Source organism: Mustela erminea, chromosome X (assembly GCF_009829155.1).
Source record: "Mustela erminea isolate mMusErm1 chromosome X, mMusErm1.Pri, whole genome shotgun sequence".
Lineage (NCBI taxonomy): Eukaryota > Metazoa > Chordata > Mammalia > Carnivora > Mustelidae > Mustela > Mustela erminea.
In genome coordinates this window covers 103,200,302-103,219,546 of record NC_045635.1, presented here as the reverse complement: position 1 = coordinate 103,219,546, position 19,245 = coordinate 103,200,302, and the positions used below count along the sequence as shown (strand labels likewise).

The following is a 19,245-nucleotide window of genomic DNA, read 5'->3' as shown; positions in this document are numbered from 1 at the left end:
TAGTGGTGCTGTGAAGAGTCTTCCCTTACCACAACATTAAAGAACTACATGATTATTTTAAGATATTAACAAATCTGGAAGAAGGCACCATTTCTCTTGCTAAAGAAGCAGCATTCTCAAAAACCTTTTGAAGGGTTAATTTTAATCAAGCCACGGATATATCTTCTGAACCTTCCTGTACTTTACACCCAGGTGTTATAAAGTTGGCAAAGCTATAGAAGAACAAGTTACTCAATCCCTGAAACAATTTCTACAAAATAAATATGTATATAGCAGTAAATCGCAAAGCAAACATACTGCATACACTTTGACAACTGTCCTATTTCTAAAGCTCCTCTCTCATCTCAGACCATTTAACACCCAGAAACCCAAAAATAAGCAGGAAAAAAAAAAACAGCTGTCACAAATTCCATGCATGTAACTCCTGGGGCAGGTGTGAAGGTGCCATTAAGACATCACATGTGAGCCCCATGCCTTGAAATTATAGCAGACATGAAGAGAGACTGCTAAAAACTGGCAAAATGAAAAGTGGCAGATGACCAGGAAAGAATAAAGAAACAATGGTCACAGATTGAGCAACCACAAAGCAGTCTGGAACCATTCAATGTATAGTCAAACATCCCTCCACACCTCAATAGCTGCTGAAGACAAAAATACAGTAAAATAACTGATGCTCGCAATGACAATCCTGAGCCCAAAAGAAAAAGCCTAAAGTACAGCACATATAGAGATGTTTCTAAAAGAATTCAATCAAAATAATTCTAAGTAGTTTTGAAAGTACTTAATGACCTTAACTTTGATTAGATGATAAATTCTCCTTTATGGAGTTTTCTTGATTCTAAAATAAACATTATGACAGTGTTTAAATCTACCTGATAATTTAAGTTTCCAACACTTTCAATTTTAAAAATCCGGACAACCCAATATATGACAAAGTACATCCGAAGGTTCAGTTGGCAAGCTCCTGATTCACAAAACAAAATGGTGCCAGAAAAGGAAACAATCTGACAAAGGGAAAATGTTCTGACTATAGCCTTGTTTTAAAATTACAATTCAGAAGCCCAACTAGGAAACTAAAACTGACCAAACTACAGTATGAACAAGAAGACTGAAGATAGAAGTCAGAATTTCAGCTCATCGAGTTATTTCTGGCACCTGTTCAGTTGTTCGGCAATCAACCTACCTTCACAGAATCTGAACAGAAAGGACAGGGTCCTTGATTACACAATACAACAAATAGGTACCTGATTCCTTCTACCCCAGAAAGATAGACTGGACACAGAAAAAATAAAAATAATACCAGTATATCCTTTTTTTTCAAAGTGTTAATCTGATTCACCATACTGTCATTACTACATTTCTTTTGAGCAGAGTCAAATTTTCTATATTGATTTGCAGCTACCTATGGCTAAGAAGTCAAATTAGGCAATTCTCTGTACTCCAAGGTTTTAAATTCTCTAAAAAGTTTTAAAAAAATTTTTTTTTCTCAAAACTAACCATGTTAATGGCATTACGCAGATCAGACTCAAGAAGTTAATATATTTCTCTATCAGGCCTCATACATAATATCTAGTATGCATGCTGCAATGAATGTTGTGATCAACCTCGAATAAAATGCATCAGTTCATAAAATATTGTTTATATGGAATTGCTAAATCATGATATTGTACACCTGAAACTAATATATCACTGTATGTTAACTACACTGGAATCAAAATAAAATTTTAAAAACCAAACTGAAAGAAAATCTTTATATACAGTCAGATTATCTATATCTTACACTGAGCAGTATAATTTTAAGAGTTAGGATTTTAATCCTATACTACCCGAGAGAAAAAGTTATGTGGAAAGAATGTAACTCAATTTATTTTCAATAAAATGTCACTGAATCAAAGTTAAAAAAATTAAAAACTTTTTAAAAATGTTACTTGTTTTACAATTCCAATAACATTATTTCTGAAGTATTACTGTAGAAACAAAGCAGTAGACATAAATAAATTGCTTCCTGGGATTCTTTTTACAGATTTAACTCATTCTTTACCATCTTAACTTCTGAGATCTATTTTTAAGCAAACTGCCCTCCTTCTGACTTCTGATGTACATGTTTTTGGTGCCACTTTCACTAAAAAAATGTAATACTCTTGGGAAACTTTCTAGCATTTATTTTCCTGGACATCTTCTTAAATTTCAAGGATGGACCAAGTATTAGGGAGAAACAAAATAGATCAAAACTTGTCCATGATTTTGTCTGAATCATTTACTAATTGAGAACAAGATGTATGACACCACCCCAACTTACCTAATTGTGTCCCCCTGCTCAATGTCGGCACTAAATATTTTTGCCCCAGGGAAGACACTACTGTATATTTTCCCCTCTCATACTTCAAAATCTTTTTAAATAAAAAGTGAAAACATTTCCAGTAAGACCCCACTCCAAAACTTCTCTACTTTTTAAGAAAAAAACTAGAAATTTCACCAATACCTTTCTTAACTTAGTTACTTACCTACCTACTTACTTAGTTATTGTCATTCATGGCACTTTTAAACTCCCTACACTTTACAATTCCCTGCCACTTGAACTTGTACCTCTTCGTTATCTTCCTTCTCCCATTTTAATCCATTTCTTTGGTCCTAAAACCAGATGCTAAAAGTGGTAAATATATCTAATAAAAGTAACAGACGTTACAAATTGCGAAGCTTTTGGTTAATTTTTACACATGAATACACAATTGTCTCAACAGAGTTTCTTTCTTTGTTCTTTGCTCCTTTTTCCTTATACATTCTATATGATTATAATGCAAACAATACCATACCTTGGCATTATTTTCCATGTAAAGTGCTAATATATATTTAGGTGGAATAAAAAGAGACCATTTCAGAACATTCTGCTTCCAAAATAAATGTATCTTACCTTTACAGCCTGAACACTGAATAAAAAAGTTGATGAGGTCAAGAAGTGCTATATCTCGGTCATGCTTGTATGATTCTATCCAATCATCTACCACCGACTACAGCAGAGAAGGAAAAAAAAAACATAAGAATTAAGTCTGATTAAAGTCATTAAATTTCAATATTAAGTAGTATCACATTTCTTCAAATTAATATACATATACTTGTATTCTAAAATTTAAAGTTAAATTTTAACAATAAAAGAAAACTAAATTCAGTAAAATAATCACCTGATAACACATAATGATGATCAGTCTTCTGTTTATTTTGTATTAAAAGGAATCTAAAAACTAACTATGGGACCCAACTCTATAAAGTGTACTTATTTCTTAGTGACATTAAGGATATCCTAGAAAATGTTAAAAATCACACCCATATTTCTTTTGGACTAAAATAGTGTACTAAATACAAATAACACTTAAATATTAACACTGCAATGGAATGAGAACAAAAATCTTTCTAAAAAGATATAAATGCCTCTGTCAATAAGAAAATGCAGAACCAAATTTTTTTCAACAGTGAACACTATTGGTCCCATGTTAATAACAAAAGTAAATTAATGGCTAAATAAACACAGTTAAGTAGGACAGTTCATCAATCTGTAGACAATAACTCTCCAAACAGATATACAGAGTCAATGCAATCCCTATTAAAAACCCAGCTGGCTTCTTAGTAGAAACTGGAAAGCTGATCCTAAAATCCTTATGGTAATGCAAGAGATCTAGAATAGTCAAAACTATCCTGAAAAAGAAGCACAAAGTTGGAAGACTCACATTTCATTATTTCAAAACTTACTAGAAGCTACAGTACTCAAGACTTTGGCTTAAGGACAAAAGTATAGATAAATGTAATAAAAATGCAAATCAAAAATAAACTCTCATATTTATGGTTACTTGATTTTTGACAAGGAGGCCAAGACAATTCAATGAAGAAAGACTAGTCTTTTCAACAAATGGTGCTGGGACAACTGGCTATATATGCATGCAAAAGAATGAAGTTGGGAGTGCCTGGATGGTTCAATAGGTCAGTTAAGTGTCTGACTCAACTTGAGCTCAGGTTATGATCTCATCAGGGTTTTGAAATCAAGCCCCACATGGGGCTCCACACTGAGCGTGGAACCTGCTAAAGATTCTCTCTCACCCTCTCCCTCTGCCCCTTCCCCTGCTCATTATCTCTCTCAAATAACGAAATCTTTTTAAAAATTAAAAAAAAAGACTGAAGTTGGACCCTGTCTCATACCATAAATAATACTTATAATGGATGAGAAACTAAAATCTAACAGCTTAAACTATAAAACACGTAAGTCTTCATAACCGTATGTTAAGCAAAGTACTCTTAGATATTAGACTAAAAGCATAAGACAAAAGAAAAAATGAATTTCATTTAATCATAAAAGTTTTGTTTCAAAAGACTCCATCAAAGATGAGAGAAGCAACCCACAGATTAGGAGAAAATATATGCATATATCTGATAAGGCACTGGTACTCAAAATATAAAGGCATATCTCGGTTTACTGCACTTCGCTGGGCTTCACAGTGCGAGAGGGAGACAGAGAGAGAGAGAGAGAGAGAGAGAGAGAGAGAGTGTGTGTGTGTGTGTGTGTGTGTGTGTATTACAAGCCAAAGGTTTGTGGCAACCCTGTATCAAGCAAGTCAATCAGAGCCATTTTTTAGCAGCAGGTGCTCACCATGTGTCTCTGTCACATTTGGCAATTCTCTCAACATTTTAAACTCTTTCATTGTATTTATTAATGGTAATCCGGGATCAGAGATCTTTGATGTCACTATTGTAGTTGTTTTGGGGCACCATGAATCGTACCCATATAAGACAGCAAACTTAATAAATGTTGTGCGTGTTCTGATTCCCCCATCTCTCCCTCTCCTCAGACCGCCCTATTCCCTGAGATTAACAGGAAACAGTATTAACAGATTAACAGATAACAGTATTAAAATTAGGCCAATTAATAACCCCACAATGAGCTCCAAGTGTTTAAGTGAAAGGAAGAGCTGCATATCTCTCACTTTAAATCAAAAGCTAGAAAATGATTATGCTTACCGAGGAAGGCATGTGGAAAGCCAAGACAGGCCAAAAGATAAGCCTCTTGAGCCAAACAGCCAAGTTATAAATGCAAAGGAGAAATTCTTGCAGAAAATAAAGTGTTGTTCAGTGAACACGTGATGACAATGAAGTGAAACAGCCTTATGCTATGTGGACAATGTTTTAGAGATATGAATGAAAGAATCAAACCAGCCACAACACAGCCTTAAGTCAAAGCCTAATCCGGAACAAGGCTCCCAACTTTTCAATTCTTTGAAGGCTGGGAGAGGTGAAGAAAAATGCAGAAGGAAAACTTGAAGCTAGCAGAAGTTGGTTCATGAAGTTTAAAGAAAGGAGTCTCCTTTATATCAAAGTGCAAAGTGAGGGCGCACAGGTGGCTCAGTGGTTTCAAGCTTCTGCCTTCGGCTCAGATCATGATCCCAGGTCCTGGGATCAAGCCCCACATTGGGCTCTCTGCTCCACAGGGAGCCTGCTTCCCCGCTCTCTGCCTGCCTCTCCGCCTACCTGTAATCTCTGTCTGTCAAATAAATAAATAAAATATTTTTTAAAAAGTACAAAGTGAAATAGTAGTAAATGCTGATGTAGAAGCTGCAGTAAGTTATCCAGAAAACTAGCTAAGATAATTAACCAGAGTGGCTACACAACAACAAATTTTCAATGTAGACAAAATAGGCTTATACTGGAAGTAGATGCTATGACTTTGATAGCTGGGGGAAGTCAATTCCTGTCTTCCAACGCTTCAAAGAACAGACTGACTCTCTTGTCAAGGACTTAATGCAACTGATTACTTTAAACTGAAGTCAGGGCTCATTTACCATTACAAAAATCCTAGGGCCCTTAAGAATTATGCTGAATCTACTCTGCCTACGCTCTACAAATCAAACAACAAAGACTGGATAATAGCCTGTTTACAACATGGTTTACTGAATATTTAAAGCCCACTTCCAAAACCCACTACTCAGAAGAAAAAGATTCCTTTCAAAATATTACTGTTACTGACAATGCACCTGGTCACTCAAGAGCTCTGATGGAGATGTACAATGACATTCATGTTGTTTTCATGCCTACTAACAAAAAAATCCATTCTGAAGCCCATGGTTAAAGGAGTAATTTCAACTTTCAATTCTTCTTATTTAAGAAATACATTTTCACAAGGCTATATACATAGCCTTACGTGGTGACTCCTCTGATGGCTATGGGCAAAATCAACTGAAAATGATTCATCATTCTAGATTCCATTTAGAACACTCATGATCCATGGGAAGAAGTCAAACTATCAACATTAACAGGACTTTAAAAGAAGCTGATTGTAACTCTAATAGATGACTTTGAGGGCTTCATGACTTTCAATGGATGTGGTAAAAATTTCACTGCAGATGTGGTAGAAAATAGCATAAGAACTACAATTATAAATGGAGCCTAGGGGCACCTGGGAGGCTCAGTCGGTTAAGCGTCTGCCTTCAGCTTGGGTCATGATCCCAGGGTCCTGGGATGGAGCCCCACGTCGGGCTTTCTGCTCAGCGGAGAGCCTGCTTCTCCCTCTCCCTCTGCCTGCAGCTCCCCCTGCTTGTGCTCTCTCTGTCAAATAAATAAACAGAATCTTTAAAAAAAAAGAAATGCAGCCTAAAGATGTGACTGAACTGCTGAAATCTCATGATAAAAGTTTTAACAGATGAGGAACTACTTCTTATGGATGATCAAAGAAAGTGATATCTTGAGGAGAAATCTACTCCAGGTGAAGATGCTGTGAAGATTGTTGAAATGACATCAAAGGATTTAGAATATTACATCAACTTGGATGATAAAATAGCAGGAGAGTTAGAGAAGACTGACTTCAATTTTTAAAGAAGTTCTAATGTGGGTAAAATGCTATCAAACAGTATCTCATACTACAAAGAAACCAACTGTGAAAAGGTATCTATCACTGCGGCAAAGTTCATTGTCGTCTTATTCTAAGAAATTGCCATTGCCACCCAAACCTTCAGCAAACACCACCTCAATCAGTCGGCAGCCATCAACACTGAGGCAAGATCCTCTACCAGAAAAAAGATTATACAACTCACTGTAAGCTCAGATAATTAATATTTTTTAGCAATAAAGTATTTTTTAAGGTATATACAGTTCACACATAATGCTGTTGCAAACTTAACAGACTACAATATAAACATAACTTTTATAGGAATTGGGATACCAAAAAAATTCATCTGACTTGCTTTATTGTGTTATCTGCTTTAGTGAAGTGGTCTAAAATCCAACTCGCAGGACCCCTGAGGTATGCCTACATCAAGAACTCTTGCAATTTAATGATTTTATAAAAATATTTTTATTTATTTATTTGACAGAGATCACAAGAAGGCAGAGAGCAGGCAGAGAGAGGAGGAAGCAGGCTCCCTGCTGAGCAGAGAGCCCGATGTGAGGCTCGATCCCAGGACCCTGAGATCATGACCTGACCGAAGGCAGAGGCTTAACCCACTGAGCCACCCAGACTCATGAAGTTTAAGGAAAGGGACTTAAGAGCAATTCAGTAATTTTTTTAAGAGCAATTCAGTAATTTTTAAAAGTCAAGTAATCTAATTAATAATATAGACAAAGATTCTAAATATAGCTCTTTATAGAAGACATACCAATAGCCATTAGCTCATCAAAAGATGCTCAAAACTGGCCACCAAGGAAATGGAAATCAAAAATAAAATAGTAAGATACCACTTGGGAAACCTGAGTAGCTCAGCCCATTAAACATCTACCTTCAGCTCAGGTTATGATCCTGGGATTGAGCCCCACACTGGGCTCCCTGCTTACTGGGGAGCCTGCTTCTCCCTCTCTCTCTGCTGCCCCCACACCCCGTCTGTGCTCTCTCCCTCTCAAGTAAATAAATAAAATCTTTAAAAAAAATAAAAAAGGTTTGGGGCCCCCTGGGTGGCTCAGTCATTCAGTGTCTGCCTCCGGCTCAGGATCCCATGATCCTTGGATCAAGCCCCAGATCAAGCCCCACATTGGGCTCCCTGCTCGGCGGGAAGCCTGCTTCTCCCTCTCCCACTCCCCTGGCTTGTATCCCCTCTCTCGCTCTCTCTCTGTCGAATAAATAAATAAAATCTTTAAAAAAATAAATGAAACAAAAAAGGTTAAGCAGTTACCATATGATCCTACAACTCAACTCCTAGATATATAATACCCAGGAGAAATGAAGACATACACAAAAAATTAAAAAAAAAAAAACTTGTACAAGAATACCTGTAATAGCATTACTCACAATAGCCAAAAAGTAGAACCAAAGCAAATATGCATCAAAAGATGAACGGATAAACAAAATGGAGTATTATTTGGCAATAAAAAAGAATGAGATTATAATACATACCATAATATGGATGAACCTTGAAAACATGCTAAGTCAAAGAAACCACTGATAAAGGACCACATATTGAATGAATCATATATATGAAATGTCCAGAATAGGCAAATTTATAAAAACTACGTTAGTGGTAGCCTAGACCTGGGACAGGCAAAGAGAAAGTAACTGACTAACAGGCACAAAGTTTCCTTCCGGGGTACTGAAAAATATTTTAAAATTAGACTGTGGTGTTGGCTACACAACTCTATGAATATACTAAACACAACTGAATTTACATTTTAAAAAAACATTTTAAAATTGTGTAGTATGTGAAGTATGTTTCAACAGAGTATTTTTTTTTTTAATAGGACAGAGCTAAAAAAATAAACAGCAGCACGTTATTCTTTGGGGGATAGGAGAGGAAACCAAACAGCAGATGAAAACTATTTTTAAATAAACCAAGTTTTAAAAATTAGGATGACAGGGGAACCTGGGTAAGCTCAGTTCATTGAGCATCCCACTCTTTGATCGCAGTTCAGGTCATGATCTCCAGGTCCTGAGATGGAGCCAAACTGCGCTCCACACTCAGCAGGAAGTCTACTTGATATTCTTTTCCTCTGCCTCTCCCCCCATTCTTGCACACACATGCACACTTTCTAGCTCTAATAAAATAAATACATCTTTTTAAAAAAAAAAAAGCATCAGGAGGGAAAAATGTTTAAGTTATATACAAATAAATACAAAACCTGGGTATAAACTAAATGGATTATGTGTGCAATCTGATGTACAGAAATGGTGGTATCATTACAAATTAAAGAAAAGAAAAAGGATATATTATCTAAGAATTACCTAGCTCAAAGAGATTGACTGGAGATCTAAAATTTTACCTAATTTCTAGATTTCAGTCCTTTTCTATATTTGACAATAGCTTATGTATGTAAACTTAAGATTATTCCCAAATATCATACAGGTAATAAATATCAAAAGAATGTATTATGGGACTGTGAGAGTTTTAAAACGTGGCCCAAAATGTTTGACACTGCTCTTCAATAAGTGGGGTCTACATTCCCTTTTCTAGGACTGAAGGCAATAAAAATGATGCTTCCAAGATTAAGTCATTGACCACCATTCCACTTCTGTACTTGGTTCTTCTAGCACACAGAATCAGATCTCTGCTCAAGACACTCTCCAAACCCAGAAGCCATACTGTAGGAAACCCAAACCACATGCAAAAACCATTTGTAGGTATTCCAGGTAATAGTTCCAGCAGTGCCCAGCCTTCAAGTCACTCCAGATTAGGCACCAAAAATGAATAAAGAAGCCTCCAGGGAAGTACAGTCCTTACCTGTTTATGTAACCTCTGAGCATTAAAAGTATCTCAGGTTAAGGCACAAACCATCATGGATGGGAGCACAGACCATTTCATCCCTATTTATTTCTGCCTGAATTCTAGACCAAGAGAATCATTAAGCCTAGTAAAATGGCTGTTCCTTTACATCACTAACTTTGGAGTGATTTGTTATACAGCAATAGACGACTGGAAGAAGGGCTATTTCAACAATAAAGATATAAAAATACTTAATGAAATCTTACAAAAAAGATCACCACATCATATTAAAAACTTATTCAAAAAGATCAAATAGACTTCGTACTGGGAATACAAGGCTGCTGTAATAAAAATAATGCAATATAACACTTTAAAATTTTAATCATCAAGCAGTATGCTAAGAATTTATCCAATAAAATTCAATATATATTATCTAATAGAACTAGGGGCATATGCATGCATGATCCCTTTTTTTTAAAAGACAGATTTTTTTTTGAAGATTTTATTTATTTATTTGACAAAGAGAGATCACAAGTAGGCAAAGAGGCAGGCAGAGAGAGAGAGAGAGGGAAGCAGGCTCCCCGCTGAGCAGAGAGCCTGATGCGGGGCTCAATCCCAGGACCCTGAGATCAGGACCTGAGCCAAAGGCAGTGGCTTAACTCACTGAGCTACCCAGGCACCCTTTGAAGACCAATCTTTTAAAAAGATTTCCTTATTTGTCAGGGAGAGAAAGAGAAAGCACACAAGTGCATGCTGGAAGGGTAGCATGCAGAGGGAAAGGCAGGGATAGGGAGAAGCAGATAGGCAGGCAGAGAGAAAGGGGGAAGCAGGCTCCCCGCTGAGCAGGGAGCCCCAAGAGGGACTCAACAGCAGGAGCCGAAGGCAGACACTTAACCTACTGAGCCACCCAAGTGTCCCAGATCCCTCCTTTCTTAATATATAATAACTATTTTAAAACCAACAGCCAGTCTGATACTTATCCTCACCTCTAATTACTGAAATAAGTATATCCTGGGATTAAAAAAATGAATAATATACAGTCCTTGATCAAGAAATTAATGATCTAGAAGCAAATTCAGACATATGCACACCTATAATAAAATATATTAAGTGCTATAATGGAAAGAGAAGAGTAAAAAATATATTCAAGGGGAGAAAGAGACAGAGCCCAAGAATGCTTCTCAGAGTGACATGTGATTTAAGTTAATCTTACATGAAGAGTATTCCAGGCAAAGGGAAAAACAAAAAGAAAGGTGGGGGGGTTGTGGAGAGTAGGGTGGAGGCAGAGTATGTACAGTGGCTGGGGAATAGGAAGCACATCATAAAAAAAATCTGGGCTGGAACTTTTAGATAAGGAAGAACTGTTAGAAGCTTGTAAACAGGAGACTTCCTTGATCAAATTTCCTATTACCAAGATAACACAAGTGGGAGTACACAAAACAAACTGGAGGTTAAGAGTCCATTCAGGGAAATCAGTGGAAAGATACTGTGCACATTTCACTTTTAAGGGTGAAACAGAAAAAACAAGTTAACACAGAGGTACAATCTTAATATATGCAAACCATAATCAACATAAAAATAAGGAAAAAGTTCATTCTTTAAACACTGAGATACCACTAACAAAACAACTGAATATAAAGCTAAATCCTCACATTTTCTATTAAAAATTTTTGATGAACAGAAAAGTTAAACAAAAACCCTATAGACTAGACAAAAATAGAACAGCCTAATTAGCTGTGGATATAAGTTGAGATTTCTGATGTTAACAAAAATGAAAGATACCCAAAAAAGATTAATGCATTTAACAGCTTAAAATATTGTAGAGAAAAAGTATAATATAAAAAGGAAAGTAATGAAATGGTATATATAACGTAACGGAGACAATTTATTCCTTTGATGAAGTTTACCCAAAATGGCAATCAGAGAGAAGGGGACAACTTTCTAAATTAGGGAATGACTAAATAAACCATATCACTATAATATAATAGGACATTATTTTTAAAAATATTGAATGTATATATGAAATAATAATTTAAAACATAAAATAAATAAAATCTATACCTTCATCACAACTATATAAAAGGCAAACCATGTATGACTAAATTAAGGCAAATTCAAATTTTATTTATTATTTTTAAAGATTTTATTTATTTGACAGAGACAGCTGAGAGGGAACACAAGCATGGGGAGTAGGAGAGGGAGAAGCAGGCTCCCTGCTGAGCAAAGAGCCTGATGCTCAATCTCAGGGCCCTGGGATCATGACCTGAGCTGAAGGCAGTTGCTTAACAACTGAGCCACCCAGGCATCCCCAAATTCAAATTTTAAAAGTCACAATCCTCTGTACAACTGGTGATAGCTCAAAACAACAAACAATTTTTATTTTACATGTAAAAATGTGGCTTCTCATTCCCAACTGATACTTAAAAATTTATCTACAAAGCCATACATATCAGTTAAGTCCATATTTATAAACAAGATTTGCATTTGTTACTCTCTCGTAAATGGCTAGTTCTCCATAAATCATTTAATTAATTGAAATTAATTCCCTAAAAAATATTCCCTATGGCTTTTATACAGTAAAAAATAACTTTAGTAAGCATGTATATTCTTTGAGCATAGTGTTTATTCAATTTCTTTAAAACCATATGGGTTTAGTCTCCACTGTAAAACCTAAATGCTTCTATTGTCATAAAATTATACAGAAGGAATAAAATTAGGATGATTTGACATGGCTATGACTCTCACTTTTTACTCTTCTGCTAAGAAACAGCACAAGTAATAAACTTTGTAATAGACAACAGTGATCAACATAATTCAATTCACTAAAGTGGAGAGTGATTATATTAGATCACTCAACCAAGAATTCTATATGGGCATAGGACTTCATATTTTAATGGCAGCCAAATAAATTCAGGGGAAACTGAAACCTCACAGTTTACATCAGCATATTTGTTTAGCAAATAATTTTTTATTATATGCTATTAAAAGAAAATAATGCAGCAGAAAATGACTCAAGACACAGCTTAAAGGTCTTATGTCTGAATAGACAGATTCCTAGTTTTCCGATGACTTTGTTGCTTTTTTCTAATAAGCAAGTGTCAGTTTCTTTTAGTGCAATTAGAAAACTCAGGGATTTTATATAACTCACTGAAGTTTAAAATGAACAAATGAACTGGGAAGAACATAATAAACATTACCTGCATAGCACTCTTGCCCATTTTAACAACTTCAAACAACATCATGTTTTCCACTCCATTCTGTTGGTGATGACCATTCATTCGGTTTGGACCAGAAGGAGGTTTTCCTCCACCATTTCCACCTTTGCCCTTTTCTCCTGGGCCCTTTTTGCCTTTTTTACAAGTCTGCATAAAAATACAAGTTAATTAAGTTATATCATTATCCTTGAAAATTGAAAATAAAGCTACAGCAGAAAGCAGTTAAAAAGGTACGTAATTATAACGTGCCTAAACCTGACCTAAAGAGGAGTGCCATACATGTCATAATAAAATGATACGGTTGAGACAGCTTCTTTGTGGCATCAACTTTTTCATTTACAGTACCAGACACCTCACATGACACTGTAGTAAGGAGCACAGCCTCTGCAGACTGACAGACTGCACGGGTCCAAAGTTTTACTCCTATTACCGGAGTGATGTTGGGCAAGTGACTTAACCATACTGTGCTTCAGAGTATCTAATCTGTAAAGTGAGGATAAAACTGTGCCTACTCATAGGGTTGCTGCTTTAAGGGGCAGACTGCAGTGGGCAGCAAGAATAACAAAACACTTTCTCAAATAAGTAACTCGTACTTAGTTCAAATTTCTAAATTTTAACTACTATTAGTCTTATAAATTATTGCAGTGCACTGATAAAGGAATTCTAAAAAGTATGAATATGTGTATCAACCTCACTCATATTCCGAATAAACGAAGGAGAATTCAAATTTAAAAAATCATGTTCCTCTGTACAACTAGTGTAACTCAACACTTATTTATCAAGAAAATTTGTTAATGAACACTATGGAAATGAAGCCCCTTTATAAGGGAGTTGTCAGTACTGAGGAGTGGGGACTTCATAATCAGCGAAAAGGCTGCCTACACGCCTCAGTTATAAAATACTTCCCACGGCCTTTTAACTTGTTATAGAAAAGCAAGTCATTCCCTAACTCAGAATCCTCATTTCTAAAATGTCAAAGTTGTATTACATCTTTACAGATTAGGGGCATCTGGGTGGCTCAGTGGGTTAAAGCCTCTGCCTTTGGCACAGGTCATGATCCCAGGGTCCTGGGATCGAGCCCCGCACTGGGCTTTCTGCTTGGTGGGGAGCCTGCTTCCTCCTCTCTCTGCCTGTCTCCCTGCCTACTTGTGATCTCCCTCTGTCAAATAAGTAAAACAAAAATCCTAAAAAAAAAAAAGAAGAATATGTGACAGAGATGGAATATGGTGGCCTGCAAAGTCTGAAATATTTACTGTGTGGTATTTTACAGAAAGTTTGCTGATCCTTGCTCTAAATCACAGAAATGCGGAGGTTGAAAAGAGATGTAGAAATCATCTATTGTAATATGTAAAGATATTTTTTAAGATTTTATTTATTTGACAGAGATCTGTCACGTATTCTTTATTTTTACAAGTCTTTAAAAATTTTAAAAAAAAATTCTTAGATCATGAACACTACAGAAACAGGCCATAGTTTGCATACCCCTCATCTACCGCCAGGTCTACACACTTATTTCTACTGACAGCCTGTATGTTTGTATACTTTGTTCCACAGAGGATCCTTCCTCCTTCCTCAAGAGTCCAAAACCACCCTACTCTTTTTTTTTTTTAAAGATTTTATTTATTTATTTGACAGAGAGAGATCACAAGTAGGCAGAGAGGCAGGCAGAGAGAGGAGGAAGCAGGCTCCCTGCTGAGCAGAGAGCCCGATGTGGGACTCGATCCCGGGACCCTGAGATCATGACCTGAGCCGAAGGCAGCGGCTTAACCCACTGAGCCACCCAGGCGCTCCCCAAAACCACCCTACTCTTAACAACTACCTCAAACTCCTTCCTAACAACTGAAATGTATTACTTGTTAATTTACATTCTTTTGTTAAGGAGAGTCAGTCTTTGTGAACCTAAGTCATTAATTCCTAATTGCAGAATGAAAGGTTATTGTCCCCAGTAAAAGTAATTTCAGAGATAAGGGTGAAAGAAAAGATCAACTACAGACAGTACACCAGAAAAGTAGAAAATGTTAGTGTTAATTAAATGGAATTATATATTTTCAATTTACCTATCATACGCTTCAATATTCCCCATTGGTATGGAAAACTAGTACAATTAAAATGGCTCAGTGGATATGCTATGCTAGGAAAAAAAAAACAATGTGCAAGGAATGGTAATACAGGGAAGTACAAGAAGTAAACATGCTAACCTGGGCACAATCTTGTAGATGAAAAAATATCTCTAAAGCAAGACTATGGGGTTGGGGGATTGAGGTGGGGGGTACCTGGGTGGCTCAGTGGCTAAGCCTCTGCCTCTGGCTCTGGTCCTGATCTCAGGTTCTGGGATAAAGCTCCACATGGGACTCCCTGCTCAGTGGGGAGTCTGCTTCTTCCTCTTCCTCTGCCCCAACCCTGCTTCTGCTCTCACCACCCTTGAACAGATGTGGGTTCAAACCCTTTAACCACTGAACTTCTCTGGACCAGTTTCCTATCTATAAAATCAGGAAGTTTTCTAATTCACAGGGTGGTTCAAATATTAAATTAGATAACGTATTTTTAGCACAGTGCTTGGAACATACATAGCGCAGTGTCAAAACGTAGTTACTATGATTATTATTATTATAATAAATCCTTAAACTGAGACCTAACACCTCACTCATAGCAGTGACTATACAACATTAAACTGTGGCACAAAAACTTTGGGGAGTCCTCTAGTCAGATGCCACTGTGAGTCTTATCCCAACTTGTAAATTAAATCGAAGTCAAAAGTACATTTTCAGTTTTGCAAGATGGCTAAAGAATAAGAAAAATTAGTTTTCTAATGGATAACCATATACTACCCACTAGAATTGACTGTCTTCGAACAGTCATGAGTTAACATTTAATTTATTCACACTTTTGTCTCAAAATATCTATGTTTTAAGAGACTGAAAAAGGATATCAAATTATGAAATATGGATTATGTGAACTCTAAAAATATACGCCAAAAATTAATTAAATAAATTGTATTCCATAGATAAAATGGGGTACTCTGACACCATTAGAAATGATAGCCAAAATTCACTGACGGGGCACCTGAGTGGCTCAGTGGGCTAAAGCCTCTGCCTTAGGCTCAGGTCCTGATCCTAGGATCCTGGGATCCAACCCCACATAAGGCTCTCTGTTCAGCAGGGAGCCTGCTTCCTCCTCTCTCTCTCTCTCTCTCTCTCTCTCTCTGCCTGCCTCTCTGCCTACTTGTGATCTCTTGTCTGTCAAATAAACAAAAGAACCTTTAAAAAAAATTCACTGACAGGAAAGCTACTTACAACATACTATTAAGTTTTAAAAGCAAATTAAACAGTTTGCATAGTATGAATCCATTTAAGTAAAAGTCTATGTGCATGTTTATAGACAGATGTATGTATAAAAGAACGGTTCACAAAATGTTTAAAGATTATCTTACCTCTGTGAGATAGGTTTACACGGAAATTTACTTTGTTTATTGTACAGTTCTGTATTATAGACATTTTTCCTTTTGTTTTTAAGACTTTATTTATTTATTTGTCAGAGAGAGAGTGAGCACAAGAAGGGGGAGTTGGAGAGAGAGGAGCACGCTCCCCACTGAGCAAGGAACCCCGAGGTAGGACTCCATCCCAGGACCCTGGAATCATGACCTGAGCCGAAGGCAGAGGCTTTAAGCCACTGAGCCACCCAGGCACCCCAGACTTTTTTAAAAAGATTTTATTTATTTGACACAGATAAAGAGAGATCACAGGTAGGCAAATAGGCAGAGAGAGGAGGAAGCAGGCTCCCTGCTGAGCAGAGAGCCCAATGCAGGAATTCATCCCAGGACCCTGAGATCATGACAATTACAGACTTTTTAAAAATAAGTGTGTCACGGTGCCTGGGTGACTCAGTCAGTTAAGCATCTGACTCTTAATTCCAGCTTAGATCTTGATCTCAACGCCATGAGATCAAGCCCTGCATGGGTCTCCATGCTCAGCGTGCAGTCTGCTTGAGATTCTTTCTCCCCTTTTTTTCTGCCCTAAGTCCTGCTTGTGCTCTCTCTCTAAATAAATAATATCTTTTTAAAAAATTTTTTAAATAAATAGATTTTAAAAATTTGTTGTAAGAAAATATAAATCCAAAATTCATTTTGGGAAAGAAAATGGTGAACAAAAACAAGTCATCTTTTACACACTGTATTTACACACATGCACAGAGTCAAATGTACTTTCCAAAACATCAAAATAATTTATGCATTCAACAAGTCATTCAGGGTCCTCAAGCTAGGCACTTATATTCTAAATCTTCATTCTGTTGAATCAGAACCTCCCTTTGTTAGGTTTTAGTTTTTTTTTTTTTTAATTTTTATTTATTTAAGTAACCCCTACACAACCTGGAGATCAAGCATTGAATGCTCTTCTGACTGAGCTCGCTACGGACCCCTCACTTTGTTACTTTTTATCAAGAGTAAAACTCCTGTCAACTGGAACCTACTGGACTTAAACTGATTATAGGTTACATTTTCAGGATAGTTTAGAACAAGGAATTTTATTTATTGCTTTGCTTATGTTTGACTACTCATGCGTAAATAAAGCCAAAAGAGTATCACATTGTGCTTAGCAAATTGTGCTTTACAAAATAAACTATTAGAAATACAAACAACAAGTGTTGGTGAGGATGTGGAGAAAAGGAACACTCATGCACTGTTAGCAGGAACACAAACTGGTGCAGCCACTGTGGAAAACAGTAGAGGTTCCTCAAAACATTAAAAATAGAACTACCCTATGATCCAATAATCACACTACTGGTATTTATCCAAAGAATATAAAAACGCTAATTTGAAAGGATATATGTACCCATATGTTTACTGCAGCATTATTTACAATAGCCAAATTATGGAAGCAGTGCAAATACCCATCCATAGATGAATGAATAAAGAAGATGTGGTGTCTACACATACAACAGAAAATTATCCAGCCACAAAAAAAGAATGAAATCTTGCCATTTGCAAAAACATGGATGGAGCTAGAGAGTATAACATTAATCAAAGTAAGTCAGAGAAAGACAAATACTGTATGATTTCACTCATATGTGGAATTTAAGAAACAAAGGAAAAGAGAGACAAACCAAGAATCAGACTCTAACTACAGAAAACAAACTGATGGTTACCAGAGGGAGGTGGGTGGGGAAATGGATGAAATAGGTGATGGGGATTAAAGACTATACTTATCATAACAAGCACTGAATTATGTATAGAATTGCTGAATCACTAAACTGTACACCTAAAACTATTACACTGTAGGTCAACTATACTGGAATTAAAATTAAGAACTTAACAAAATTTTTAAAAAGAAACAATGTATTATTATTTTCAACTTTACAGTAGTGGAAAACAGATAATCAAAAGATATTTGACCTAGAAGCCAAAGAAACCATATACATTCAGAAGGCTTACCATACCAGTGGTGGGGAGAGAACTTTTAAAAGACAACATGTGAGCCATAACTAAAACAGTTATATATTTTTATATGTATATATGCATGTATGTATACAAATGACTTAAAGAACCAAAACAAAGTCATATATTCTATACATACTTTTCCTTTGCCTTGCTTTTGGTTTTTTCCTTCAATGTCTTCAAAATCTGTGTCAGAAGAAAAATGTGTTTCTGACTCCCTGTGACAGAAAGATAAGCAATTATTTAAAACTTTCTTTAGAAATATAGGTGAAGTTTCTAATTTTAGCCATATTTTCTAAAACAAAGGCTTGGTGAACTCTTCACAAAATTCCTTATTAGCATTACATGTAACTAAGATGCTTTCCCAAAACATCATACCATAGCATATTACCAAACATAAAATTATATAACAAACTACAAAGCAATAATCTAAAATAAAAATATCTATAAACATTTTTTATTTTCTTAATTTTTAACCAAAACAAAAACATATAATACCAGTGGCTCTCAAAATTTTAACCACAGGGGTACCTGGGTGGCTCAGTGGATTAAAGTCTCTGCCTTCAGCTCAGCTCATGATCCCAGGGTCCTGGGATCAAGCCCCACATCAGGCTCTCTGCTCAGCAGGAAGCCTGCCTCCCCCTCTCTTTCTGCCAGCCTCTCTGCCTACTTGTGATCTCTGTCTGTCAAATAAATAAATAAAATCTTTTTAAAAAATTTTAACCATAGTAACTGTGGTGTTCTATTGTAATGGCTGGTTTCATTTTCTGATTCAACACCATGGAGTTCAGAGAAGACTACATTTTAACACTAGGAACTGGATGATCTTTATTAGGGAATTTTAGTGATATTAAGAATCCTCTGGGGGCGCCTGGGTGACTCAGTGGGTTAAGCCTCTGCCTTCGGCTCAGGTCATGATCTCAGGGTCCTGGGCTCG

At 36.3% G+C, this 19,245-nt stretch overlaps 1 protein-coding gene across 7 annotated transcripts in view; it reads right to left on the bottom strand.

The window, feature by feature from the left end:
* STAG2 (stromal antigen 2) overlaps window positions 1-19,245 on the bottom strand; it is a 141,181-nt gene that overhangs the window by 62,989 nt on the left and 58,947 nt on the right. For all 7 annotated transcript variants that reach the window (XM_032329452.1, XM_032329457.1, XM_032329458.1 and 4 more), the window contains 3 exons: window positions 18,448-18,526; window positions 12,860-13,024; window positions 2,912-3,008 (listed from right to left, as the gene is read on the bottom strand). In XM_032329452.1, the coding sequence (XP_032185343.1) occupies window positions 2,912-3,008; window positions 12,860-13,024; window positions 18,448-18,526 (341 nt within the window). The remainder of the gene's footprint in view (window positions 1-2,911; window positions 3,009-12,859; window positions 13,025-18,447; window positions 18,527-19,245) is intronic.